At 48.4% G+C, this 24027-nt stretch overlaps 1 protein-coding gene across 5 annotated transcripts in view; it reads left to right on the top strand.

Annotated features, from left to right (window-relative positions):
* hdac11 (histone deacetylase 11) overlaps window positions 1-24027 on the top strand; it is a 278425-nt gene that overhangs the window by 204745 nt on the left and 49653 nt on the right. For all 5 annotated transcript variants that reach the window (XM_072472541.1, XM_072472538.1, XM_072472542.1 and 2 more), the window contains one exon: window positions 4035-4131. In XM_072472541.1, coding sequence (XP_072328642.1) covers window positions 4035-4131 — 97 coding nt within the window. The remainder of the gene's footprint in view (window positions 1-4034; window positions 4132-24027) is intronic.

Below are 24027 nucleotides of genomic sequence, written 5' to 3'. Positions count from 1 at the left end.
TTTGTGAAGGGGAGGTCGTGTCTCACTAAGTTGATAGAGTTTTTCGAGGAGGTCACTAAGATGATTGATGCAGGTAGGGCAGTGGATGTTGTCTATATGGACTTCAGTAAGGCCTTTGACAAGGTCCCTCATGGTAGACTAGCACAAAAGGTGAAGTCACACGGGATCAGGGGTGAGCTGGCAAGGTGGATACAGAACTGGCTAGGTCATAGAAGGCAGAGAGTAGCAATAGAAGGATGCTTTTCTAATTGGAGGGCTGTGACCAGTGGTGTTCCACAGGGATCAGTGCTGGGACCTTTGCTGTTTGTAGTATATATAAATGATTTGGAGGAAAATGTAACTGGTCTGATTAGTAAGTTTGCAGACGACACAAAGGTTGGTGGAATTGCGGATAGCGATGAGGACTGTCAGAGGATACAGCAGGATTTAGATTGTTTGGAGACTTGGGCGGAGAGATGGCAGATGGAGTTTAATCCGGACAAATGTGAGGTAATGCATTTTGGAAGGTCTAATGCAGGTAGGGAATATACAGTGAATGGTAGAACCCTCAAGAGTATTGAAAGTCAGAGAGATCTAGGAGTATAGGTCCACAGGTCACTGAAAGGGGCAACACAGGTGGAGAAGGTAGTCAAGAAGGCATATGGCATGCTTGCCTTCATTGGCCGGGGCATTGAGTATAAGAATTGGCAAGTCATGTTGCAGCTGTATAGAACCTTAGTTAGGCCACACTTGGAGTATAGTGTTCAATTCTGGTCGATACACTACTTTCAAGAAGGATGTGGAGGCTTTAGAGAGGGTGCAGAAGAGATTTACCAGAATGTTGCCTGGTATGGAGGGCATTAGCTATGAGGAACGGTTGAATAAACTCGGTTTGTTCTCACTGGAACGAAGGAGGTTGAGGGGCGACCTGATAGAGGTCTACAAAATTATGAGGGGCATAGACAGAGTGGATAATCAGAGGCTTTTCCCCGGGGTAGAGGGGTCAATTACTAGGGGGCATAGGTTTAAGGTGAGAGGGGCAAGGTTTAGAGTAGATGTACGAGGCAAGTTTTTTTACACAGAGGGTAGTGGGTGCCTGGAACTCGCTACCGGAGGAGGTGGTGGAAGCAGGGACGATAGTGACATTTAAGGGGCATCTTGACAAATACATGAATAGGATGGGAATAGAGGGATACGGACCCAGGAAGTGTAGAAGATTGTAGTTTAGTCGGGCAGCATGGTCGGCACGGGCTTGGAGGGCCCAAGGGCCTGTTCCTGTGCTGTACATTTCTTTGTTCTTTGTTATCCTGCTCCAATCTCCCACTCTGGAATTTTAACCTGCTTTTCTAAGCAGGTGGCAAGAATTCCTCCCTGAAAATGATATGGTCATTCATTAATACAAACAGAAAATGCTGGAATTACTCAGCACGTCAGGCAGCCTATGCACTGAGGGAAACAAAGTCAATATTTAAGATCAATGACCTTTTGTCACATCTGGTCAGTAAAATATGCAGATTGAGCTCTGTGACAACATTGAGGCCCAACTACTCCTAATTTGTGGCCCAAGTCGGGAAACCATTGCAACTTTCCCACCACATGAAGGCAGTGGGGACAGGTGTCCGGACCTGTAGAAGGCTCCAGAGATTTTGATTTTTTTGCTTTCCTCATGTGACCAGGAGGTGCGGGAGTGCAATTTATGCCTCACTTATCCCATGTTCCCCCTCCCCCTCAAAAAAACCACTTTCCTTATGCCTTACCTGAATACAATTAAATCCAAAGGTGTTGAATTCCAGGGGATCAGTGGACAAATTTGTGTTAAGTGGAACTTTGTGACAGCTGAGGAGGCCCTATTCCCACATTAATGCATCTCTATGTAACATGATATACCTACAAATGCAGGCTATATCAAAAGCACCAGATTCAAATGCCAATTATTGAAAACAAAGTAAAGCAGTAAATGTGTGAAACGTTATTCAATTTGATCACACCTTACCACATGACCTGACTTTGCAAAAGGCCAGGAGTTAGTTCCAGAAAAATTCCGCAACCTTCTACTGCTTAGCGTGCTGTTTTCGAATGTGTGCGATACTCCGCCATGTTTTCAATTTTTTTCGTACTTCGGTGAACATTCCCAGAGCATCTCCACAGCCTTTGTAGCATTAGCTAGGGAAACAGATGCGTCAGAGAGTGGGCATTCATCATATTCTTTCTGGTCATTGGCTTTCCCATTTGAAGAATGTACTGCATCTTCAGTTGCATCATCTGTCAGTTCCGTCATGCAGGGTACGACATCAGCCACCTCCTCCTAAGTCTCTCATGGTTGTATCAATTGAACTTTCCATGCTGGCTTCCCTCAGCTGAGCGAAAACCTTTTTTTAAATATAATTTTTTTCCAATCAAGGGTCAATTTAGCGTGGCCAATTTACCTACCCTGCACATCATTTTGGGTTGTGGGGGTGAGACCAACACTGACACGGGGAGAATGTGAAAACTCCACACGGACAATGACCCGGGTCCTGGGTCAAACCTGGGTCCTCGGCGCCATGAGGCAGCAGCGCTAACCACTGCACCACCGTGCTGCCCAAGGTGAGCGAAAACCTAAGTGCCTCATTATTGGATTGGTTGGCCTCACCCTGCTCCTCCTTGTTCTTTATGTCTTGCGCTGTTGTAACCTCTTTGCACCACACGGTGGAACCAGTTGACAAGTGTGGTTATGTCACGATATTCCAGGCCCTTTTCATCATGAACAAGGCCTCTAGTATAGTTGGATTGTATTCCTGCTTCTTATAGATGGCCTTGATAACATAAGGGGGGGATCACCTGTTGATGGTAGTGGATCTTCAGGTTCCAAATCACCCCCTGATCCATTGGCTGGCACTTGCCGTGGTGTTGGGAGGTGAGAAAAACAGTTTTACACTTCATGCCAGTGATGTTTGGGTGCACATAGCGGTTATCTGTAATGATGACAATCTTTATTTTCTTTTGTTGATACTTTTTGTCCACTTTCCTGATTCATGCCTTAAAGTTTTGTTAGCCTCACACTGCATGGGTGATATCTTGATATCCTTGAAACAACATGGCTTCTTGGATTTTCCTATCACAAGAAGTGGCAGCTTTTTGTGCAATCCATGTTGGCACACGCGAGAGCAGTAATGCATTTCTTGCTCTGCATTCCTTCTCTCTGATCAACAACACTTTTAATTTTCTCACAGGTTTAGCCATACTCGCAGGCTTTGCACATCCTTTCACAAGGAGATCTCTTCAATGTCAAATGATGGCGTGTTCAGCGCTCTATAATTTTGTGTTCTTGTGCCCCAACTGCACTCTGGTCAGTGCAGTCATATGTGAAGCTTAGACAAATTTGGCTAATTCAGAGTTATCAATGTGCAATTTTGGTTTATCTCGGGCATAGTTCTTTGAGATTTGCTGCTCTGCTGGTGGGAATGGTTGAAGACTTTGACATGATCAGAATTTTGTGCCAACTAAGTTTTACTCACCATAATTTCATTGTACTGGGTTCTTTTGGTCCCAACGGATGACCTCCTGCCAACCAATATTCTGACCATGTCCTCAACTGCTGTTTCCAGTTCCTGTTTCCAGTTGAGTAACAGTGTGAAGGTCAGAGAAGTTTGGCATTTTCCCACCCCCTCCCCACCATGGGTACAAGTTAGCCGATGGTCAAGTCAAAATTTATCCTAAAATGTCAGATTTTGCAACAGTTTTAGGGCCATTGTAATTGCTGCTTATGTTAAGCTCAGTACTTGCACATGCTATTTTGTATTGTCTGCTTATGTTTACAGATAAAATGCAGTCAAGTAATGTTGAAAAAGCACAATACTTATTCCAGTCATACTTAATTTTAAAGTGGTAGGCTAAACACCCTGATTGTCTCTGAAAGCCTCAACAAATCAGAATGCAATCAAGGGTGGGCTGTGCCTCAGATGTACTTCGCCATTAAGCCCTGCAACAAAAAAAAACTTAATCAACAATGTTTTTATGAGTACTGCAAAAAACAATTTTCTGTTTCAAATACTCATCAGTCTTTTCACTCTTAGGGGAATGGACATGAGAGAGATTTTATGGATGACAACAGAGTCTATATTATGGATGTTTTTAATAGATACATCTACCCAGGCGATGGATTTGCAAAGCGTAAGTCAAGTTATCACTGTTCAATTTTAAATGTAATTAGTGTTGCATGCAGCTTTATATGCATTGAGCATTTTCTTAACCAGTATAACAACATATACAAATAAATTGAAAGCACCTTTTGAAGTTGATCTAGAATGTGTGACATATGAATGATTACAGTTGCATGAAGAACGATTCATTCTGCATCTTTCACATACCTGCCATGTATTCTGAAGAAACTATACACTGAGTAGACAGATGAAAAATGTCATAAAATTGCCTCAGTTCCCATACCATACAAAACATGCACTGAATTTAATGCTTTTTAGCAAATGTCAATACAAACATACCAATCGAACCATGGAGCTCACTAGTTTGTTTTTGATGATGGCAACGTATTACATGGCTCAGTGTTAAAGGGGAAATATTTGAATCGGATAACTAAACTAGGACGTATTCTGTGTGCTGAGAGCCAATTTACGGTCTGAGCCTTGTCCTGTTGTACAACTAATCATCAAACCAGGATTTATTGCTTCACAACAATGTTTGCCCCAATTTGGGGAGCAGTTATCCCTCCTGTGTCGAAGTCTAAGTTGCATGTGCTTGTAGTTTGATAAAAGCAAATTACTGCAGATGCTGCAATCTGAAAAAAAGGATAGAAAATGCTGGACAATCTCAACAAGTCTGACAGAATCTGTGGAGAGAGAACAGAGTCTGGATGACTCTTTGTCAAAGCTAGAGAGAGCTGGAAATAGGATGATGTTTATATTGTTGGGGGGGGCGGGGGGGGGGGGGCAGCAGTGGAGCTGAATAGAGGGCCAGTAATAGGTGGAGATTGACAAAGGTGTGTGCAAAAAGACAAAAGGAATGTAAATGGTGATAATGACTAAGAAGGCTGCTGATAGTGGCACATTAAGAGATTAGAATGCATTAATGGCAGAACAGAGGTAAGTAGTGTGTCAAAGGATGACTTGGACAGGGAACAGAAGTCCTGAGTGGGGTCAGGGGAGAGGGGAGACAATGGTGAGGGAAAAACAGATCGATGGAAGAAATAAAACTAAATTAAAGAAATGGCTGTGGTTTGAGGCTTCACAGGCCATGTTTCATGTGATCTTCAAATCATGGGTCGGAATTTAAAGATGACTCCTGGAGTAGGACATGTGACAGGCAGAATGAGTTAATTATGCGGGTTCCAAAACTGCAGCAAGTTCAGACTGAAAAATTAAGTCATTGACATGTGAGAGAAATCTACTTTTCTTATAGGTAATAAAGTTTAAAGGAAGAATTGATTTAGTGACATTATACTATTAAAAGTCATATATTAACCATGACAGCAGAAAATGCTGCGAGCATGGGAAAGGATCAGATAAGGAAGTCAGTTTGAAAACTGACTATACACTGCAAGACCAAGCTGCAGAATAAACTCTCGTTATCATTACTAGGCAAACTTGATAGACACACATTTCGGTCAAATTGGATGAATTATAATTATTTAAACCCAATCACAGCCAGAAAGGGGACAGAATCTGAAAGATTATGATTATATTGGGGAGAACCTTTTTTCTTCTCTCCGAGATCATCTTTAACCTAACCTTTGAAACCTATTCTTTTACTTTGTGCTGCAAACCACTATTTCCTTTCGTTTCATTTTTGTATTGTGCATTTTGATCTGAAGAAATTACCATGAACTGGATTGGACTTCCGGCGGGGTAGGAGAGCGGTCGCGGGCAACGGAGCTCCGACAGTCGCGTCCCGTTCCCGGGGGAGAGACGAAAAAAAACAAAACGTGCAAACCGGCCAAACTGCCCCCCACCCCCACGCATGGCAGGAGAAAAAACGCGGGGACCGAGTGAGGACCGAGCCAGCGGCAGGCACCGAGCTAGCAGCAGGGATCGACCCCCCGCCCTCCCACACGGCAGGAGAGGTAGGAGAACGCGGGGACCGAGCAAGGACCGAGCCAGCGGCGGGGACCGAGCCAGTGGCAGGGATCGGCACCCCCCCCTCCCCCCCCCCCCCCGCATGACAGGAGAGGCAGGAGACCACAGGGACCATGCGAGACTGGTCCAGCGGCGGGGACCGATTGCCCCCCCCCCCCCCACAGCAGGAGAGGCAGGAGAATGCGGGGACCAAGTGAGAACCGAGCCAGCGGCGGGGACCGACCCCCCCCCCCCCCCCAGCCCCGGCGGCGACCACGAGGCAAGCGGCGGAACAAAGGAGGAACCTTGCTCTCTCGATCCTCCTGACCAGGCGTGTGGGTGAGTGAGAGGGAAAAAAACAGAACTTCCCCAAAAACGTTTTGAAGAGGAAACTTGTAAAGAGAAAGAAAAAAAAACTCTTTCACCTTTTTTTAAACAAGAAAAAAAAAAGCTTTTTTTGTTACATTTTTTGAAAAAGGGGTTAAGAGGGGGAAAAAAAAAGTGTGAAAGGAGAAAAGGGGGGGGGGAGAAAAAAAGGGGGAAAAAAATGCCAGAAGGTAGCCAAGGCTGAGGGAGAAAGGGCACCAGACGCAGAAGGGGCCATGGGCGAGCCCACTCAGACGGGCTAACCGGCAAATGAAGGGGCGGAACGGAAGGTTCGCCGCAACAAAAAGAACTGGGCAGACAGGAGCTTTTTCCCCTTGGGCCAGGGGGGAACTGGAACTGGAAGGCAGCCTTTGCCGAGGCGCTGAGGGAACATCAGCAGGAAAACAAGGCAGAAGCCAGAGCGGGCATAGAGGCCGCAGTGCAGGCAGCAATGGCCAAGGCCCTGGCGGAGGTGCAGCTCGCCCTGGGCAGAGCAGAGGAGAGACTAGAAGCCCAAGAGGAGAAACTGGAAGCCCAAGAGGTGACCATTAAGGAGCTGGAAAAAGCCGCAACTGACAAGAGCGACCGGATCACGGCCCTGGAGAAGGAGGTGGCGAGACTGGTCACAGCGCAGGGGAGCTTGAAGGGCAGAGTGGACGATCAGGAAAACCGCTCGAGAAGGCAAAATGTAAGTGGGCCTTCCAGAGGGGATCGAGGGTAGAAACCCCATGGCATACATGGCTGAGATGCTGGGTAACTTAGTGAGGAGGAAAACTTTCCCCAACCCACCAGAAATGGACAGAGCACACCGGTCGCTGCGCCTGAAGCCCTAGGCAGGGGATCATCCGAGCCAGTTATAGCTAAACTGCACCAGTACCAAGACAGGGAAACAATCCTGCGCTGGGCCAGGCAAAACAGAACCTGCAAATGGGAAGGACACTTCATTAGAGTCTACGAGGACATTGGGGTAGACCTAGCCAGGAGACGGGCCGAATTCAGTAGAGCGAAAGCAGCTCTTCACAAGAAGGACGTATGTTTTGTACCCAGCGAAACTCTGGGTCACAGACCAAGAAAGAGAGTACATCTTCACAGTTTGTCGAGGAACACGGGCTGGAAAGCCGATAGCAAGAGTAGAAATAATGGGCCTCTGGCAAGGGGCAACAGCACGCCAATGGGGTGGGTGGGGGGACACACAGGGAAGGATGGACAAACAAGGCTAGAAAAGGAATAGCAATAGGGCTACAAAGTGCCACAACCAAGGGCTCTGAACAAGGAATCGCTGCAAGCATCCACCCAGTACGGTCTCTGGGCGACGGGAGACCCCAGAGTGCAGGGGGCTACCCGTGTGGCGGACGTACAGTGGGCGGCCATGTCGGGTGCCCCCTGGACAAAGGGAAACCCCAGAGCGCAGGGGCCTGACCGCATGGAGAGAGCAGGGACAGTGGCCATCCTGGACGGCCCCCTAACAAAGGGAAACCCCGCAGGGCAGGGGCGTGTATACCAGGTATGTATGGTTAATCCCACAGGAGCGGGGGGACAGAAGCCCCTCACCAGGATGGTCACCTGGAATGTAAGGGGACTCAACGGCCCAGTGATGAGATCCAGAGTCCTCACCCACCTAAGAAATATGAAAGCTGACATAGTCTTCCTCCAAGAGACACACCTGAGAGAGCAGGACCGACTGTGGGAAAGAAAGGGCTGGGTGGGGCAGACCTACCATTCCTGCTATGGGACAGGGGCCAGGGGGTTGGCAATATTGATCGGCAAGAAGACGATGTTTAGGGCGACGAAGACGGTTACGGACCCAGGGGGACGGTACGTCATGGTCAGCGGGGCCCTGGATGGGGCACCAGTAGTACTACATAGAACAGTACAGCATAGAACAGGCCCTTCGGCCCTCGATGTTGTGCTGAGCATTGTCCGAAACCAAGATCAAGCTATCCCACTCCCTGTCATTCTGGTGTGCTCCATGTGCCCATCCAATAACGGCTTGAAAGTTCCTAATGTGTCCGACTCCACTATCACAGCAGGCAGTCCATTCCACACCCTAACCACTCTCTGAGTAAAGAACCTACCTCGGACATCCCTCCTATATCTCCCACTCTGAATCTTATAGTTATGCCCCCTTGTAACAGCTACATCCACCTGAGGAAATAGTCTCTGAACATCCACTCTATCTATCCCCCTCATTATCTTATAAACCTCTATTAAGTCGCCTCTCATCCTCCTCCGCTCCAAAGAGAAAAGCCCTAGCTCCCTCAACCTTTCCTCATAAGACCTATCCAGCAAACCAGGCAGCACCCTGGTAAATCTCCTTTGCACCCTTTCCAATGCTTCCTTCCTATAATGAGGTGACCAGAACTGCACACAATACTCCAAATGTGGTCTCACCAGGGTCATGTATAGTAGCAGCATAACCCCGCGGCTCTTAAACTCAAGCCCCCTGTTAATAAACGCTAACACACTATAAGCCTTCTTCACGGCTCGATCCACTTGAGTGGCAACCTTCAGAGACCTGTGGACATGAACCCCAAGATCTCTCTGTACCTCCACATTCCTCAGAACCCTGCCGTTGACCCTGTAATCCGCATTCAAATTTTTTCTACCAAAATGAATCACCTCGCACTTATCAGGGTTAAACTCCATCTGCCATTTTTCAGCCCAGCTCTGCATCCTATCAATGTCTCTTTGCAACCTACAACAGCCCTCCACCTCATCCATACTCCACCAATCTTGGTGTCATCAGCAAATTTACTGATCCACCCTTCAGCCCCTTCCTCCAAGTCATTGATAAAAATCACAAACAGCAGAGGACCCAGCACTGATACCTGTGGTACACCGCTGGTAACTGGTCTCCAGTCTGAAAATTTTCCATCCACCACCACCCAGTGTCTTCTATATGATAGCCAGTTACTTATCCAATTGGCCAAATGTCCCTCTATCCAACACCTCCTTACTTTCTTCATGAGCCGACCATGGGAAACCTTATCAAACGCCTTACTAAAATCCATGTATACGACATCAACTGCTCTACCTTCATCTAAACACTTGGTTACCTCCTCAAAGAATTCAATCAAATTTGTGAGGCAAGACCTACCCTTCACGAAGCCGTGTTGACTATCCCGGATTAAGCTGCATCTTTCCAAATGGTCATAAATCCTATCCTTCAGGACCTTTTCCATTATCTTCCCGACCACCAAAGTAAGACTAACTGGCCTATAATTACCAGGGTCATTCCTATTCCCTTTCTTGAACAGAGGAACAACATTCGCCATTCTCCAGTCCTCTGGCACTATCCCCGTGGACAGTGAAGACCCAAAGATCAAAGCCATAGGCTCTGCAATCTCATCCCTTGCCTCCCAAAGAATCCTTGGGTATATCCCATCTGGCCCAGGGGACTTGCTGACCCTCAGGTATTTCAAAATTGCTAATACATCCTTCGTCAGAACATCTACTTCCTCCAGCCTACCCACCTGAATCACACTCTCATCCTCAAAAACATGGCCCCCCTCCTTTGTGAACATTGAAGAAAAGTATTCATTCAACGCCTCCTATTTCTTCTGACTCCATGCACAAGTTCCCACTACTGTCCTTGACCGGCCCTACCCTCACCCTGGTCATTCTTTTATTTCTCACTTAAGAGTAAAAAGTCTTGGGGTTTTCCTTGATCCGACCCGCCAAGGACTTCTCATGCCCCCTCCTAGCTCTCCTAAGCCCTTTTTTCAGCTCATTCCTTGCTACCTTGTAACCCTCAAGCGACCCTACTGAACCTTGTTTTCTCATCCTTACATACTCTTCCTTTTTCCTCTTGACAAGACATTCAACCTCTTTTGTGAACCATGGTTCCCTCACACGGCCATTTCCTCCCTGCCTGACAGGGACTTGCCTATCAAGGACATGCAGTATTTGTTCCTTGAACAAGCTCCACTTTTCATTTGTGCCTTTCCCTGACTGTTTCTGTTCCCATCTTATGCTCCCTAATTCTTGCCTAATCGCATCATAATTACCCCTCCCCCAATTATAAACCTTGCCCTGCCGTATGGCCCTATCCCTCTCCATTGCAATAGTGAAAGACACCGAATTGTGGTCACTATCTCCAAAATGCTCTCCCACAACCAAATCTAACACTTGGCCCAGTTCATTACCCAGTACCAAATCCAATGTGGCCCCCCCTCTTGTCGGCCTAGCCACATATTGTGTCAGGAAACCCTCCTGCACACACTGTACAAAAACTGCCCCATCCGAACTGTTCGACCTATAGAGGTTCCAATCAATATTTGGAAAGTTAAAGTCACCCATGACAACTACCCTGAGACCTCCACACCTATCCATAATCTGTTTTGCAATTTCTTCCTCCACATCTCTATTACTATTTGGGGGCCTATAGAAAGCTCCTAACAATGTGACCGCTCCTTTCCTATTTCTAACTTGGGCCCATATTACCTCAGTAGGCAGATCCCCTTCAAACTGCCTTTCTGCAGCCGTTAAACTATCCTTGATTAACAATGCTACTCCTCCACCTCTTTTACCACCTTCCCTACTCTTACTGAAACATCTATACCCCAGAACTTCCAACAACCATTCCTGTCCCTGTTCTAGACCATGTCTCCGTAATGGCCACAACATCGTAGTCCCAAGTACCAATCCACGCTCCAAGTTCACCTACCTCATTCCTGATGCTCCTTGCATTGAAGTAGACACACTTCAACCCACCTTCCTGTCTGCCGGTACACTCCTGCGACCTTGATACCCTCCTCAGTACCTCACTACTCTCGACACTGGCTTCTGGAACACAGCTCGTTTTCCCAGCGCCCTGACAAATTAGTTTAAACCCCCCTGAAGAGCCGTAGCAAATTTGCCTCCCAGGATATTGGTGCCCCTCTGGTTCAGATGCAAACCGTCCTGTCTGTACATGTCCCACCTACCCCAGAATGTGCTCCAATTATCCCCGTACCTGAAACCCTCCCTCCTACATCATCCCTGCAGCCACGTGTTTATCTGCACTCTCTCCCTGTTCCTCACCTCACTAGCACATGGCACCGGCAACAAACCAGAGATGACACCATGGTTTGTCCTGGCTCTCTGCTTCCACCCTAGCTCCCTAAATTCCTGTTTTAAATCCCCGTCCCTTCTCTTACCTATGTCGTTGGTACCGATGTGTACCATGACTTGTGACTGCTCCCCCTCCCCTTTAAGGATTCTGAAAACACGGTCCGAGACGTCACGGACCCTGGCACCCGGGAGGCAACATACCATCCGTGAGTCTCTTTCGCTGCCACAGAACCGTCTATCTATCCCTCTAACTATCGAGTCCCCAATAAATATTGCTCTCCTGCTCTCCCTCCTTCCCTTCCGAGCCACAGGGACGGACTCAGTGCTGGAGATCCGTTCACCGTGGCTTACCCCAGGTGGGTCGTCCCCCTCAACAGTATCCAAAACGGTATACTTGTTACTGAGGGGAACGACCACAGAGGATCCCTGCACTGACTGCTTCCTCCCAGCCCCTCTCACCGTCACCCGTCTACCTTGATTCTTCGGAGTAACTACATCCCTGAAGCTACTATCTATGACCACCTCTGCCTCCCGAATGATCCGAAGTTCATCCAGCTCAAGCTCCAGTTCCCTAACGCGGTTTCTGAGGATCTGGAGATGGGTGCACTTCCCACAGGTGAAATCAGCAGAGACACTGACGGCGTCCCTCACCTCAAACATTCTGCAGGAGGAAGATTGCACTACCTTCCCTGCCATCCCCTCTAGATAAAAAAAGAAAGAGCTTACCTGTTATTCACTCTATCCCTTAGGTTAAAGGAGGTGGAAGGGTGGGGGCCACTACAAGTGTTGTGTCTAGGGTTTCAAAACTGTCCAACGTAAATACAGGTAAAAATAAAACACTTAACCAGCATCCGCTGCACCCACACGAGAACAGCAATCAGCTGTTATGGGCCTGCGCAAACAATTTAAATCTTTACTACTTACCTAGCAGTCACTCTGTCCTCACTCTGACCGGATTCAGCTGGAAACTCCCAACAGTTAGTTTAAAAAAAAAAATTACTCCCCTTTCTCAGCAAGCACTCACTCAGCAACCACTGCGCCCCGCATGATAACACCTCAGGGAAAAGAAAAACTACTTACCAGTCACCAGCCAATCACTTACCTGCAGGCTGTGACGTCACGGTTCAATTTCTTTCTACTTCTACCTGCCCTTGAGTCTCCCTCTTGATCTTTACTCGGCTGGGATCCTTACAGTGATTGTCTTTTTTTTTGGTTAGAGGAGGAGCTTAGGGAGGGAAACACTGAAGAAGTGTTTTGGGTTTAACTGTCACTTGACAACAGCTCCTCCACAAACCACCTTCAAGATACGGTGACCGCAATGCACTGATGCAAATTTTTCCCGCAACAGCAAATCAGCAGCTCTGCTCTACTGCCCTCTGCTGGATGCTTGCCTTCACTTGAACACCTAGGGTGTCTTGCTCAGGTACACTTTCTGGATGCAGTGACCGTAATGCACTGATGCAAATTTTCCCCACAACAGCCAATCAGCAGCTCCGCTCTACTGCCCTCTGCTGTACTAGTTAACGTGTAAGCGCCCAACTGAGACGACACGAGCTTCATCAAAAAGACCATGGCAGAAATCCCCGACACAGCGACGCACCGACTAATCATGGGGGGGGGGGGGGGGGGGGGGGGACTTCAACTGTGTACAGAACTCAACGACTGACATATCAAGCTCCAAAACGGGGAAAACTTCAAGCATGGCAAGGGAACTCGGTCACTTGATGGAACAGATGGGAGCGGTGGACTCCTGGAGGTTCACCCACCCAGGGGAGAAGGAGTTCTTCTTCTCCCCAGTGCACAACGTATACACCAGAATTGACTTCTTTGTGGTGGGGGAAAACGGTGCTTCCAGGGTCAGACAAAGTGGAATACTCCACAATTGTGATATCCAACCACGCTCCACACTACATGGACGTGAGACTGGAGAAGGGCAGGGCACAACGCCCCACATGGCGGTTGGACATTGCCCTACTAGCAGACAAGCCCTTCAATGAAAAGATATCACAGGCCATAGCAGAGTAGACGGAGAACAACCAGAACGGGGAGGTCTCACCCTCCATGTTCTGGGAAGCGCTAAAGGCTGTACTAAGAGAGGAAATCATTGCTTTCAAAGTGCGAAGAGATCGGGAGGAAAGGGCGGCTAGGCAGCAGCTGGTCGACTCCATACTGGAGGTAGACCGTAAATACTCCAAGGCCGCGACCGTAGAGTTCCTGGTGGAGAGGAAAGAACTACAAAGGAACTTTGATCTGCCCTCCACCAGGAAAGCAGTGTACCAACTCCACCAGGCACGTGGGACCCTATATGAACACTGAGACAAAGCCAGCCGCCCTTTGGCACACCAGCTGAGAAAGCAGGCAGCCACCAGAGAAATTGCACAAGTCAGGGATACCAGAGGCACATTAGAAACAGAACCAGAAAAGATCAACAAAACCTTCAAGTGCCAAGGGCTGTACACCTCAGAGCCCCAAATGGGAGAGTCTGGGATGAAACGGTTCCTTGATGGACTGGACATACAAATGAAATGAATGAAATGAAAATCGCTTATTGTCACAAGTAGGCTTCAAATGAAGTTACTGTGAAAAGCCCCTAGTCACCACATTCCGGTGCCTGTTCGGGGAGGCTGGTACGGGAATTGAACCGTGCTGCTGGTCTGCTTTAAAAGCCAGCAATTTAGCCCTGTGCTAAACCAGCCCCAGAACCAACTAAACCAACCAAACTATCCCCGTTGCTGTTCGCTGTAGCGATCAAACCATTAGCAAAAAGCTGGAGGGGGATCTAAAGGGGCGGCAGAGAGCACAGAGTCTCACTCTATGCAGATGACCTGCTCCTCTGCATTTCAGACCCATAAACAGCATGGACGGAATTGTCGCACTCCTGAAAGAGTTTTGCGCCTTCTCCGGCTACAAACTCAACATGAGCAAAAGCAAGATCTTCCCGGTACACCCACAAAGGGGGGGGGGGGGGTTGGTGGTGGCAGCACTAACGGGACTGCCGTTTAAACAAGCCCGACACAAATTCCGCTACCTGGGGATCCAAATAGCCCATGACTGGAAAGAGATCCACAAATGGAACCTCACCAGTCTGACAGAGGAAGTAAAAAAGGACCTGCAAAGATGGAACACACTCCCACTCTCCCTCGCGGGGAGAGTCCAGACGATCAAAATGAACGTGCTGCCCAAGTACCTCTTCCTACTTAGATCCATCCCGATCTATATCCTCAAGGCCTTTTTCAAAGCAATAGACAAACTAATCATGGCATTCGTATGGGGGGGGGGGGTAAGAATGCTAGGATCCCAAAGAAGGTCCTACAAAAAACAAAAGCCAGCTAGCCCTTCCAAACCTACAATTTTGCCACTGGATAGCGACGGCCGAGCGAATAAGGGGATGGATCAAGGAGCCAGAAGCCAAGTGGGTGCGCGCGGAAGAGGCCTCCTGCAAGGGGACCTCTCTCCGGGCCCTCACCACGGCGGCACTCCCATCCCCACCCAAAAAACACTCCAGCAGCCCGGTGGTGATAGCCACCCTTCAGTCCTGGAACCAACTATGGCAGCAATTTGGCCTGACCAAAATGTCGGACAAAACTCCCATCTGCAACAACCATAGGTTCGCACCAGCGCTGACTGACGCCACCTTTAAAAAGTGGGGACAGGACAGAGGGACACTGACAATCAGGGACATACACACGGACGGCAAGGTCGCAACAATGGACGAACTGACAGAGAAATTCCAGCTAGCCAGGGGGAACGAGCTAAGGTACCTGCAACTCAAAAACTTCCTACGAAAGGAGACAAGGACGTATCCACAACCGCCACAACAGACATCACTGGAAGAGTTACTGGACGCAAGCATCCTAGATAAAGGGAACTGTAGCAACATGTCTGACCGACTGGTAGAAAGGGCCGACACTGTACTGGACGCAACAAGAAAGAAATGGGAGGAGGACCTGGGGATTGAAATCGGGTGGGGACTCTGGAGCGAAGCACTGCATAGGGTCAACTCCACCTCCACGTGCGCAAGGCTCTGCCTGACGCAACTAAAAGTGGGGCAAAGTGCCCACTTAACAAGAACTCGTATGAGCAGGTTCTTCCCGGAGGTGGAGGATAGATGTGAACGGTGCCAAGGAGGCCCGGCCAACCACACCCACATGTTCTGGTCTTGCCCCAGACTTGCGGGGTACTGGACAGCCTTCTTCGAGGCAATGTCCAAAGTGGCGAGGATGAGGGTGGAGCCATGCCCGAAAGTGGCAGTCTTTGGGGTATCAGACCAGCCAGATGTATTCCTGGGAAGGAGGGCGGACGCCCTTGCCTTTGCCTCCCTGATTGCCCGCCGCAGAATCCTGTTCGGCTGGCGGTCAGCAGCCCCACCCAAAGCTGCAGACTGGCTGTCCGCCCTCTCAGAATCTCTCCAAATGGAGAAAATCAAATTCGCCATCCGAGTGTCAGACGACGGCTTCCACAGAACGTGGGAGCCATTCACCCAATTGTTCCGGGACCTGTTTGTGACCAACGAACAAGCAGAAGAATAGCCAGGTAGCCAAGAATCAGGGGAAAGTAGCCGAGGTGGGGGGGTGGATAGCAGCTAAACCTAAGAGAAAAGAAAGGTGAACCACAGGAGAAGGGGGGGGGGGGGGGGGAGTGGAAGAGGGAGGAGACAGGGAACAATAGAGGGGGGGAGGCAAGGGAATGACAGCCGGAAGGAGGGCACGGGAAACAATAGCAAACTTGGCATCTACAGGGGCAGAGAACAAGGAAAATCCGGACGAAAGACGGGACAAACGGCTGAAGTGGAGGTGATCGCGAGACGACAACGGCAGCGAAAACCGTCCGGGAGAAGCAAACGGCAACACCAATACCAGATCCATTCGCGTATTGCCCTCTGTAATTGTTCTGTATTTGTTTCCCCGGCGCCCAAATGTATATGTAACCCCCCCAGTTTCCCTCCCCCCCCCCCACAAACAGATGCCTACATATGTGCTAAAAACAATACTGCCAATTGTACAGCTAGTTGTTGAGCTAGCACATAATACCCTACCAGTTATTTTATTCTAACTTTTTTTGTTTTGTGTTTTGTTTTTTGTGCGTGTTCCCTTCTCTTCTATGTATATATATATGTATTCTATTTTGTGTACATAATGGTAAATATACTTTATTCAAAAACCCATTAAAAAACATTTATTAAAAAAAAATTACTATGAACTGAATTGTATTTTGAATTCAACTCAACCATCTGTATTTGTCCACAGTGTGGACAAACAAACTTTCTAAATTCTGTACTCGCATAAAATTTGACTTGATCAGTACACTTTAAAACTGACACAAATAAAGCTATACTTTACTTCACCCAAGAAGCTCAGTCTCAAGTTCAGTTGATTAATATATAGTACGGCGACACATAAATAAATAAAGTACAGATACATCAACATGGCAGTGGTGGGCTATTGTTGCTAACTTTGATTGGCTCTTAATTCGTTGCTCGTTGTGTCTTTACTTAATTTGCTCTGTTTCAATAACCTTTGCTCTAGAGTCGCCAGGTATCTTTATGATACCGCCACGAGGTTCAAGTTCAAGTGCTGATCAATTACTCAACACACCAATTCGTAAGATTCAAATCAAAACACATTTATTATAACACAGTCAATCACTACTCATGCATAAAACTCTACTTACTAGACTATCTCTAACACTAAAAGGCCTATACTTTGCTTCGGAACTGGCCCACCAGGTCAGGGGAACAAATGGCCTTTCGTTCAATTCTGAGTCTGCAGGATTCAAAGCTGGTATAGACTGGTAGCTAGGAGCGCCTATCTCGTAGCGTGCGTTGACTGGAGACTTACTTGGTTGATGAGGCAGCTAGGCAGGTCACTGTCAAGGGTTGTTTCGAGCTGCTGAGTGACCCTGCCAAGAAGGACGAGTTGAACTTAGGGACTCTACTTTATAGTCCCCAGGGGCTTTGCGCCGTTCGGGGCGGACCCTGTATCTGGTTCCAAGTGATTGGACTATGTTCCGATCACTTGGATCGATTTCTCCAGTACTGGAGCCGTTCCCTGATCGCTTGGCGGTTCCTGAGTGTCCATTGGCCTTCCTTTGTCTTGGCTCCTGCTGGCGCTGAGGAGTCTGGCTTGGCCTTATTTACCTTAAATGTTTCAATTGTTCCCAGGGATCGCTCATTAATATGCAGATGGCTGTTGGTTTCAGTGCTGTCTGGGTTTCTGCAAGTTCTAATACACAGGAAACTTTGCACCTGCTAGTTTTTCCTGGCTTGACTGAATTTCCCTGTATTCTTTGCGGATCTCGATTTTAAGTCAAGAAGTGGCCAACCCAGGTGGCTACACTATGCCTTGCACTTTCCATTGCAGGTTCCTACTTGTTACACATTGACATGCCGTGAATACATATTGTCTTAAAACATTTTGAGATTAGGTCCTCAGTATGATTATCCCGATTTAAATAATTCCAGCAGCAAGCTTTGTATGAGTTTGCAAATAATGAAAGTTATTTATTGTCACACAATTTCCTGGATGTTAAAACACAGATGGTGACTGGCAGGGTGATAGGCTTTGCAACCATTGCTTGTTCCTCTAGAATGCAAGGGATTGCACTTCTGTTGCCAATAGCACTCTCTTGGAATAGCCAGTGAAATATGTGAACCACAAAAGATTCACTGTGTTAACATCAGATCGGTCTGTGACAACAGGTCTGGGCTCGCTTTCCAGGAAGTTCTCATGACTCATATATTCACCTTGCTTAACTCATAGCTTTTCAAGGCCAATGCTCAGCATGCTTGTCTGGTAGGGATGTCTGTAAACCACTGCAGGCATTCTCCTCCAAGAGCTACCTCTGAACCTGTGTTCTCTTCACATAGAATAGCAAGGAGAGTGGATTTTTGTCACATAAACTCGCCGCTGAAGAATGTTATCCATGGAAACAGATGCACCAGTGGGTATACATCAAGCAACCTATCATAATCAAGATCTCAAAACCTTCTGCATTGTTACAGGTCCTTAAACCACACAAAGCAGTTCAATTGTTCCTGTGGAACATAATCTCAGACAATCTCCTTGCCCCTGAATATATATGTCTGCAGACCTGTATGTCCCACAGACTGGTATACATCAAAATGGACATGCACATGAACATTAAAGAAAGACTGATTGCAAACATACACCATTGTCTCTTCCATTGTCTAATATTCCCCAAAATCTTCAAGGAATGCTAACCATGAGGCATGGCAGTAGAGCTAGGTCTCTGAGTAAGCAAATCCCAAAAAGCATGATGATGCATACAGGAATAAAGTCAAAATAATATATTCCGCAATATTTACATGTGGCAAAGTGAATTTTGTAATAACATCTATGCTGCCTTTGTTCTCTCATAAATTGTCAAGTTTTCTTTTCCTGCTGCTACATCTTAGTGTGACCCAAACATCAGCAGCTGAGCTGGAAGTAGGTTTCAGAGTGTGATGCTCCATCGCCTGCAATGACTTTGGGCCTCCTCTGGAGGTTTAGGACCTTGAGGGCTCCATCCTATTGAGGTATCCTGCATAGGTGCAGGGGCAACATCCTCAGTCATTTGTACTGGGTGTAATGGGGATGGTGGCAGAGGAGAAGAGGAGAGTCTGCACAGCTTGGGGATGCCCCAAGAGGAAGCTCACCAGGCAGTTTTTAAAAATTCATCTTTACGGGATGTGGTCTTGTCTGGCTAGTCCATTCCTAATTTCCCTTGAGATGATGGTGGTGAGCTGCCTTCTTAAACCGCTGCAGTCCATGTGGTGGACGTACACCACTCTGCTATTTGGGAGGAAGTTCCAGGTTTTTGACCCAGCGACAGTGAAGGAACGATGATATATTTCCAAATCAGGATGGTGAGTGACTTGGAGAGGAACTTCCAGCTGGTGGTGTTTCCATGTTTCTGCTGCCCTTGTCCTTCTGGATAGCAGTGGTTATGGGTTTGGAAGATGCTGCTTAAGGAGCCCTAGTAAGTTCCTGCAGTGCGCTTTGTAGATGGTACACAATGCTGCTACTGTGTGTCGATGGTGGAGGGAATGAATGTTTGAGGGGTGCCAATCAAGCTGGCTGCCTTGTCCTGGATAATGTTAAGTTTCTTGAGTGTTGTTGCAGCTGCACTCATTCAAGCACGTGCGGAGTATACCATTATACTCCTGACTTATGCCTTGTACGTAGTGGACAGGCTTTGGGGAGTCAGGAGGTGAGCCTCAGGATTCCTAGCCTCTGACCTGCTCTGATAGCCACAGTATTTATTTATTTTTATTTTTTTTAAAAAATTTATTCTCCTCCATTTTCACATTTTCTCCCACATTTACACCCACCAACAATAAACAATAATCAGCAAGATATGTCAGTCCCCATAATAACAACGATCCCATCTACCCACCAACCCCCAAACCTCAACCCGCATGTTTACATAAACAAATGACAAAAATAAATCAGGGATTACCCGTAATCACCCTTAATCTTACACAGCTCCCACCCTCCCACCCCCCCACCCCAGGCCTCCAGCTCCTCCCGTCCACTGCCTCTTGTAAAACTCCTCCCCCTACCCTTGGTTCCTTCCCCCCCAATTTTCCACCCCGGCTAGACCACTCGGACCCTGTTCTGCCAGGCTCCGATGGCCGCAGCCCCTCCCCCCCCCCCCACCTCACTCCCGTTCACTGGCCAGCACACACCGGCCAGCATGGAGGCCCCCGTCCGGGTCCCTTTCCCACTTGCCCTGCCCCAGGAAAGCCCAAAGATCCCCTTTGAGCACACAAACCCCGCCTATCCACCTACACCCCAAAGAACTCTCATTTCGAGTGAAAGTCCCGTCCCTTCCCTCGTCCAAATATATACCACCTTGGCTCCTTTAATCTCTACACCCGCGCGCAGTGATACAAAAAAAAGAAAAAACAGTCATGAGGTTACATCGGCACATGGCCATTCCTCAGTTTGTCAGTTCTGCCACAGTCCTTCTGCTTTCGCAAACTCCTCCGCTGCTTCCGCCGTTCCAAAATAAAAGTCACTGAGCTTGTAAGTCACCCTCAGCTTCGCTGGATATACAATGCCGCACTGCACCTTGCTAATGTACAGTGCCCTCTTCACCCGGTTGAAGGCAGCCCGCCTCCTTGCCAGCTCCACCGTAAAGTCCTGGTATACACGTATACCAGCTCCAGCCCACTGCACCACCCGCTTCTGCTTGGCCCAGCTCAGGACCTTCTCCTTCACCCTGTACTTACGGAAGCACAGAGTCACTCCCCTTGGCGGCTCACTCGCCTTTGGTACAGGCCTCCATGACCGATGAGCCCGATCCAGTTCATGTCGGGAGGGGTCCTCCCCCTCCCCCAGTAGTTTTGCCAGCATCGCGGCAAAATACTCAGTCGGCTTCGGTCCTACAACTCCTTCACGCAGCCCCACAATCCTCAAGTTCTGTCGCCTGGATCTATTTTCCAGGTCTTCCATTTTCCCTCGCAGATCCTTGTTAGTATCCAACACCTTCCGCATCTCTTTCCCCATCGAGGCAAGTTGATCACCGTGCTGCAATAACGTCTCCTTCACTTCCTTCAGCGCCTCCCCTTGCTCTTGCATCTCCGCCACTGCGCCTCCGTCCTCACCGGGGAAACCGCCTCCTCCACCAGCACACTCAAAGCCTCCCTCATCTCCTTCCTCACCGTCTCCATGCATTTCGCAATCTGCGCCAACTGCTTTTCAAATTCCGCAGCCATCACCTTGGTTATTTCTTCAGCCGTAAGCAGTGCGGCCTTCCCTGGTGCTCCAGCCTCCATTTTTCCTGGTGACCCCGCGGTGACCTTTCCACTCCCCGACGGACCTCCAGCTGGTTTTTTTTTCGGCCGTTTTTCTGCTCACCCTCGACATTTTTCTTTGTTCTTTTTTTCCTCCTGTGTCTTCTCAGTGCCTCCTCCGTGCCTTCTCCCTTCTTCTGCCGCCTCCGCGGACCCTGGGACCGGGCTTAAAGCCCCGAAATTGCCGTTCCCGAGCGGGGGCTCTCCATTGTGCGGCCGCCTCCCGCCCGCCGTCACCGGAAGCCCATAGCCACAGTATTTATTTTTTTTTAAATAATATTTTATTGAAAATTTTTGGTCAACCAACACAGTACATTGTGCATCCTTTACACAACATTATAACAATACAGATAATAATGACCTTTTTTATTTAAACAAGAACAAAAGAAAACAACAACAAATAAATAAATATTAAATAACAAAAAAAAAAAAAAAAAAACTAGCCCTAATTGGCAACTGCCTTGTCTCAGGCCACCCCCCCCCCCCCACCCCCCGAGTCCTGGGCTGCTGCTGCTGCCTTCTTTGTTCTCCCCTATCTATCTTTCCGCAAGATATTCGACGAACGGTTGCCACCGCCTAGTAAACCCTTGAGCCGACCCCCTTAGGACGAACTTAATCCGCTCTAACTTTATGAACCCCGCCATATCATTTATCCAGGTCTCCACCCCCGGGGGCTTGGCTTCTTTCCACATTAGCAATATTCTGCGCCGGGCTACTAGGGACGCAAAGGCCAAAACATCGGCCTCTTTCGCCTCCTGCACTCCCGGCTCTTGTGCAACCCCAAATATAGCCAACCCCCAGCTTGGTTCGACCCGGACTCCTACTACTTTCGAAAGCACCTTTGTCACCCCCATCCAAAACCCCTGTAGTGCCGTGCATGACCAAAACATATGGGTATGATTCGCTGGGCTTCTCGAGCACCTCGCACACCTATCCTCCACCCCAAAAAATTTACTGAGCCGTGTTCCAGTCATATGTGCCCTGTGTAATACCTTAAACTGAATCAGGCTTAGCCTGGCGCACGAGGACGACGAGTTTACCCTGTTTAGGGCATCTGCCCACATTCCCTCCTCAATCTCCTCCCCTAGCTCTTCTTCCCATTTCCCTTTTAGTTCGTCCATCATAGTCTCCCCTTCGTCTCTCATTTCCCTATATATATCCGACACCTTACCGTCCCCCATCCATTTCTTTGAGATGACTCTGTCCTGCACCTCTTGTGTCGGGAGCTGCGGGAATTCCCTCACCTGCTGCCTCGCAAAAGCCCTCAATTGCATGTACCTGAATGCATTCCCTTGGGGCAACCCATATTTCTCGGTCAGCGCTCCCAGACTCGCAAACTTCCCATCCACAAATAGATCTTTCAATTGCGTTATACCTGCTCTTTGCCACATTCCATATCCCCCATCCATTCCCCCCGGGGCAAACCTATGGTTGTTTCTTATCGGGGACCCCCCCAGTGCTCCGGTCTTTCCCCTATGTCGTCTCCACTGTCCCCAAATCTTCAGTGTAGCTACCACCACCGGACTCGTGGTATAGTTCCTTGGTGAGAACGGCAATGGGGCTGTCACCATAGCCTGCAGGCTGTTCCCCCTACAGGACGCCCTCTCTAATCTCTTCCACGCCGCTCCTTCCTCCTCTCCCATCCACTTACTCACCATTGAAATATTAGCGGCCCAATAATACTCACTTAGGCTCGGTAGTGCCAGCCCCCCCCTATCCCTACTACGCTGTAAGAATCCCTTCCTCACTCTCGGAGTCTTCCCGGCCCAAACAAAACCCATAATACTCTTTTCTATCCTTTTGAAAAAAGCCTTCGTGATCACCACCGGGAGACACTGAAACACAAAAAGGAATCTCGGGAGGACCACCATCTTAACTGCCTGCACCCTCCCTGCCATTGACAATGCTACCATGTCCCATCTCTTGAAATCTTCCTCCATCTGTTCCACCAACCGCGTCAAATTTAGCCTGTGCAATGTGCCCCAATTCTTAGCTATCTGGATCCCCAGGTAACGAAAGTCTCTTGTTACCTTCCTCAACGGTAGGTCTTCTATTTCTCTACTCTGCTCCCCTGGATGCACCACAAACAGCTCACTCTTTCCCATGTTCAATTTATACCCTGAAAAATCCCCAAACTCCCCAAGTATCCGCATTATTTCTGGCATCCCCTCCGCTGGATCCGCCACATATAGTAGCAGATCATCCGCATATAAAGATACCCGGTGTTCTTCTCCTCCCCGAAGTATTCCCCTCCATCCCTTGGAACCTCTCAGCGCTATCGCCAGGGGCTCAATCGCCAGTGCAAACAGTAATGGGGACAGAGGACATCCCTGCCTTGTCCCTCTATGGAGCCGAAAATATGCCGATCCCCGTCCATTCGTGACCACACTCGCCACTGGGGCCCTATACAACAGCTGCACCCATCTAACATACCCCTCTCCGAACCCAAATCTCCTCAACACCTCCCACAGATAATCCCACTCCACTCTATCAAATGCTTTCTCGGCATCCATCGCCACCACTATCTCCGTTTCACCCTCTGGTGGGGCCATCATCATTACCCCTAACAACCTCCGTATGTTCGTGTTCAGCTGTCTCCCCTTCACAAACCCAGTTTGGTCCTCATGAACCACCCCCGGGACACATTCCTCTATTCTCATTGCCATTACCTTGGCCAAGACCTTGGCATCTACATTGAGGAGGGAGATTGGTCTGTAGGACCCGCATTGTAGCGGATCCTTTTCCTTCTTTAAAAGAAGCGATATCGTTGCTTCTGACATAGTCGGG

The sequence above is a fragment of the Scyliorhinus torazame genome, chromosome 13, assembly GCF_047496885.1.
Source record: "Scyliorhinus torazame isolate Kashiwa2021f chromosome 13, sScyTor2.1, whole genome shotgun sequence".
Taxonomy (NCBI): Eukaryota; Metazoa; Chordata; class Chondrichthyes; order Carcharhiniformes; family Scyliorhinidae; genus Scyliorhinus; species Scyliorhinus torazame.
Note: the sequence above shows the minus strand (reverse complement) of the source record. Positions and strands in the feature narration are given on the sequence as shown.